Genomic DNA, 6,059 nt, shown 5'->3' with positions numbered 1-6,059 from the left:
ATATATATATATATATATATATATATATATATATATATCACGATATATATTTCGCGTGACGATGAAATATTAAGATAGCGCGAGTCGACTGAAAACGAGTCGGCCGATTAAATCAGTCACCGCAAAAGCAATGGGCTTATATATACTATGTAACAACATGGGTGCACACGGGTCATGTACACCGAGATCAGTAATAAACACGTCGCGCGTATAGCCAAAACCTCGTACGTCTGACTGCGCCTACGTTGCGAGCATGAAAGCTGCAAGCTGCCTTAGCTCGATCATTAAGATGAATTGCCTCGTTGATTAATCGCGCGCCGTTTGCCGTTGACACGCCTCTCCCCCCTCCCCGTAACCAACACGATCCCGCTTTCTGCCCTCTTTACCGCCGCAATTTGTCAATTTACAATTATTGTCTGCGCATTCGACCGTGCCTTCACGCGGCTGCGCAACAACACCGGCCACCGATATATATACGCGTCGTTCGAGAGATAAAAAAGAGCTTGGGTTTTTTAATTCACAAGATATACGTGGGAAGATAACGGAGAAGGACACAAATTGAATTATCTTTCACGTTTTCGTCGAAGAGAAGATACCTCGATAAATAAATACTTGAACGATTATCGTGTTTGTACAAATTGTAAATAATTGCGAACAATCATGTTGGAAGAATTAAATTGAAGCGCACCTATTTCGAGCGAAATCTTCCGACGATTGTTTCATCACAATTAGGATACGACAGATAATTATATTACGCTCTATAAATTATAGAAAATTAACACGCGATGGTGTTAAAGTTATTAAAGTTATTAACGCTGTATTCATCTCCGATATTACGGCGGTAAGTTTTCCAGATAAACGGTAATTTGATGTATAATGTAATCACGAAAATAAATAGTAGTAATAATCGAAAACGCTGACGAGGATATTTCGTTCGGTGTATTTATACATTTTACATTTGAATTCCCGATCGTATTTATTCTAATTACAAACCCGATTCAGCAAATGTAATAATCGTAATATAATTGCAAACTTGCAAATATTTATTTTCCCCTTGATTACAAAATATTCACCATCGACCAATAAAAAAGTAGAAGATTTTATTGAAGTTAATTTCCATGTAATACTTGTATAATATAATTCAAATATCCGCGATAATATTTCTTTTTTCTTTCTTCTAACCTTCTGTTTTAAAAATCACTCTCACTTTTCGACCATTTATCATATTTTGCAGATAGCATCGAATCGATAAACGAGATATCATCAAACGAAACGATAATTTTTTATTCGCGATGCACGAACGTCACGAATACCGCGAATATCGCGAATACAAGCTCCTCGTCTGCCTCTTCCTCCCCTAAAAAAAAAAAAAAAAAAAAAAAAAAAAAAAAAAAAAAAAAAAACAAAAAAAAATAGAACAAAAAAATGGATGATATCGATATCTCGTTAATTAACGCGTATTCGGCCACTATCCGCGACACGGGAGAATAACAAGGGTGGAATAGCTTTATCGGATCGAAGTCTCGACAAATAATTAGCGCGAGACTAATTGAATCGATTATGCATTCCGTTAAACGGAATATCGATTTTGGTGTTGGGCCACTTTTGTTCGTAACGGGACGAATTTTCCAGCAGAAGTTGTGCGCTGTTCAAACGAGGGATTTACCATGTTTCCTAACACGATCTAAAATTTGCAAATTCATCCGAGTCGAGTTTCCGGTTACGAGGGAGAGTCGACAAATGAACTTTATCCGATGACGGCTGACTAATTTCTCTACCATTCTCTGATAATTCACTCGCCAAGGCGACGAGTGTCGATCAATTGTCATTTAGGATTTACGGCGCGAACAATGAAAAGGACAACGGTATAATCATTGATTATCTCGAGAAGCGGAAAATTTATTCGAGATTTTATTTTTTCCTTTATCTTCGTTTATCGATTTTATTTTATCTTCCTCGACGCGACGTTTTGACTATGTTAAATATTACGCGAAGATTTCAGCACAATCTCGTTTAGAATCACGTGACGTATCTTTCCGCTCCATGTTTCTTCCGTCCCTTTCTTCGACCATGTCTCTTTTTTTTCGGCACCCATAAAGAACAATTTCGCAGATGGAACGACACACTTTCACCGCGAAAGATAATGTCGCTAGAAAACCCGTTTGATAAGATGAAAAGCGGAGAGAGAGAGAGAAAGAGAAAAGAAGTCTTTTCTCGAGGAAGTCGAATACGCTTTGAACGATCTTCAGAAGAGATCTTCGCTAGATCTAGACTAAAATTTCTAGATATAGAATATTAAATTCACCGAAACTTTGAAAATTAATATCTTTCTAAAAATGATTATGATCGAGTTAAATTTCGAATCTTTCTCTTGATAAGAGGTTTTTTTTTACTTTCGTACGATCATTTCCTCCATTTTCGAGATATTTGTCGTTTAAAGAGAAGCATACTTTCCGTCAACTTCATCCTTGTCACGTCAATAATTTTTCTTATTGCAGCGCTTGCAGCCATTTTGCGAATCAACGGATGCTGCGTTTGCTTTTTTTTCTTCCTTTTTCTTTTTTCTTCTATTATTACGCGTTTTCGGTAAAAATTATACAAAGAATAATCACGAGAATTTTCAATTTTCCCTTCCTAATTAACATTACTGTAATTAGCATATTATTTCTAGAAGAGCAGATCGACTTATCGAACAAAGTGAATATAAAACAAAGTACGTTTTCAAAAAAAGTTTCCTCTTTAATTATTATCATTCTTATTATTATTATTATCATTGAATTGCCATTATTATTGCTTTTTTATCATATAATAATTCTTTATCATATAAAGAATGGATATATAATAAAGATATAATATGGATAAGATTGATAATGTCTTTTATTTTAATAAATTTTTTTCATAAATTTATATTATAAAAATATTAGATTCTAACAAAAGATAAATATCTCTTACTACTTTTCTACACTTTGATCGATTAATTTTGTTTCGGCATTTCGCTCTATTAAATTATAATAATACAATCACGCTGAAAATTCGAGATACGTTTCCAGATCTAGATAGCTCAAAGACGAGCAGCTCATTTCCGGAAGTCGAAGTATGCCCGACAAAAGCCTTTTCACCTTTTCCGCGGTACACCAGCTTCCGTTTTCCGTTAACCATTTTGCAAATCTCTGAAATGTCTCTCGTTTCAAGTATTCGAGACACGCGTCTCGTGTCGCGAAATTGTTTCTTACCCGACCGGTTCAAACGGGAAACGGGTTGAGAATTGTTTTCGCTTAAAAGAGGAAAAGTGAAATCCGCTCCGCTCTACACCGTGCGTCGTCGTTGCTCCGCGACAATTTCCACCTCGAGGGATTCAATCGTAGCTTTATTTTAATTTGCATGCGAACGTCTCGCTGCCAGTGTTTATATGTAAATCGTGCCTCATCTTATCGCCATCGAGGCGCGGATCCCACGCTTTAAACCACGCTTGATGCCTCCTTTTACGGGGGTAAACGACGCATGAGGAAAAACGACGCCTGTTTACGCTGTTCAATGGCCTTCTTCTTCTTCTTCTTTTCTTTTCCTTTTTCTTTTTTTTTGTTCCTTTATCGAGAATCTCGAGATCTACGTCGCGAATTTAAAACATGGAATTTCTTCATTCTCAACTAATTTAACGGAGGATATATTTTGTCTCGAGATGAGAAAAGAAACGAAATATCTTTTTGATAGAAACAAGGGGAAAGAACGATTCTTTTAAACGATCCGTTTTTTATCCGTTTTGTACCGATAATTGTCGACATGATCAAGAATGAGAGTCGGCTCCGAGGCGCAAAGGCGTTTGCAATTTTCGCCCAAGTTCGGGCTTCGTACATTTTTCTATTTTCGGCCAACGTCACGCCAACGTTTACGGTAATGGAACGAGAGGCAAGCGGAAATTGCTTAGGTGAAAGAAACGAATGTAGAGTTTTCGAAAGAAAGTTCAAATTACAAGGGGAAGAAAAGAAAAAAGGGGGGGGAGGGAGAGGAGAAAACCGGAAGTATCGCCCAGGTTGAACAAATTAAGTTGGCGGTCAAAAACAATCTCCAAACTTAATATCCTAGCGCGTTTTTAAACTTTCCTTCCTCGATTTCTTTCTTCCTCGAACAACGAACGTGATCTAAAAAAAATAGGAAGAAAAAAAAAATGAAAATGAGATTCTTCCGTTTAGAACGAAAGAAAGAAAAAAGAAAACCTTTAAAAATCGGATCGTGCGAAGAAATTTCGTTTTTTCTTTCCATTCACGAATCAACGAACGACCATTCGACCTAATAGGATGCATTTTTAAAAAATCCGCTCTAAACGAGAAATTACTTTCGAAGGACAATCGCCCGAAGAGTTTTGCTTTCGAGTGCGTGCATACATCCTTGCATACACAAGTGCGTATCCGTTAACAATTTCCCAATCTCCACGGATCCACGGAGAGGTCATAGTTAAATCATAATTGAAGACCGAGATGCCAAGATCAAAGGGTCAAGAGCGAGGATTTGATGAAGGGCCCGTGTATCGACGGATCGAGACGCTGCTCGAGCCGATTAAACGTCCCGCTCCGTGATTGCCAATTCCCGATGGAACATCGATCCCCGCGTAACGGCAAACTCGATCCGTTAACTTCCATCCAACGGATGGAAGAAACGTGGGTGACTGTCGAAGACGGTTAAAAAGATCCCTGGGAATATCCACTTAATTATTAAAACAATCTCTCGTTTTCGAATGGTATCCATCGATGACGTTGCTGGAATTCATTTGGAAAATCGTGTCTCCCCCGCTGGAAACGAGAAAAACTTGTCGATCCGAATGGTTTTTATCCATACTACTCTTTCTTCGTATCCTTCGTATCCCCGATCGATTATTATTCGTTCACGTTTTCCTTTCGACGAGGAGGAAACGAGGGAGAATTGCAAAGAATTGCGGTTTTTATATTAAGGGATCTTAACGATTTTTTCTTTTATTTTTTTACGTCTCATTTTTAACGTTAAATTCATTTTTAATTATACAGAACGAGCGTGTCGTTCCACGAAAGAGACGGTAATTATACGGATGAAACGCGTATTAGGGTTTAATGGCGAGGAAGCAGATGCTCGTTCAATTCGTCGGACGATCCTCCCCTCCCTCGATCCGATTATTCCCTACGGTTACGTAGGAAAGGAAGAATTTTTAAAAGAATTTTTTTTCAACGAAAAATCCTTCTCTCTCTCTTCTTCTTTTTTTTCCAGGCAAATCGACAGGGTTGGTTACGACGACGAGGGTGACGCACGCGACACCGGCGGCCCTTTACGCCCACGCAGCCAGCCGTTACTGGGAGGACGACGGCAAAGTGCCACCTGCTGCACGAACATCGTGCAAGGACATCGCGCGTCAGCTGCTCGAGGATGAGCCAGGCCGTAACATCAACGTACGGGGATTACGTATTTCGACTCGAAACCCTCGAAACTTTTCCCAACTCTTATCCCCGTTAATCCATCGGCCTCTCTCCCCCCTCCCTCTTCTACGTCGTTTTTTATCGCCGTTCGTGGATACGTGCAAAGATTTCCTCGAGGAATCGTCGCGATTCCTGGTGTAACTCGGAAGGGATCGAACGAATTCGAAGAAAACCTTTCCCCGGAAATTTCGAACGATCGCGCTCTTTCCCTTTAAGCTTTCGATACGACGAAGAGGGTGAATGTGGGACGTGAAATCGTTTCCAATTTGTACACCATCCGAAGCTCCAGCTTCTTCTTCTTCTTCTTCTTTTCTTTTTTCTTTTTTTTTTCTTTTTCTTTTAAGGAGAAAATGGATCAAGGTATATAATGGAAGAAGGATATGATTTTGATTTTCGGTTCGGAAAAGCAGCGCAGTTCTGTGCAAGTTTGATGATATAAATTATGATTTAATCATAATTCAATAATCAGCGAACCGTAAACCGTCCGATATTGAAAGTTGGCCAAACATGTACTTGCCATGAATAATTCAACGTGCGCGCTTAATAAGGTATTTAATATATCCTTGCATCCGAGGTAAAAGTGTCTCTTTATTTAGAAAAATATAATCGGATTCAACT

General features: G+C 38.7%; 1 protein-coding gene across 2 annotated transcripts in view; it reads left to right on the top strand.

Moving 5' to 3' along the window:
* LOC102677613 (alkaline phosphatase-like) overlaps positions 1-6,059 on the top strand; it is a 159,507-nt gene that overhangs the window by 114,640 nt on the left and 38,808 nt on the right. For both annotated transcript variants that reach the window (XM_031509421.1, XM_006613454.2), the window contains exon 3: positions 5,236-5,414. In XM_031509421.1, coding sequence (XP_031365281.1) covers positions 5,236-5,414 — 179 coding nt within the window. The remainder of the gene's footprint in view (positions 1-5,235; positions 5,415-6,059) is intronic.

Source organism: Apis dorsata, unplaced genomic scaffold, assembly GCF_000469605.1.
Source record: "Apis dorsata unplaced genomic scaffold, Apis dorsata 1.3 scaffold_149, whole genome shotgun sequence".
Classification (NCBI taxonomy): domain Eukaryota; kingdom Metazoa; phylum Arthropoda; class Insecta; order Hymenoptera; family Apidae; genus Apis; species Apis dorsata.
Note: the sequence above shows the minus strand (reverse complement) of the source record. Positions and strands in the feature narration are given on the sequence as shown.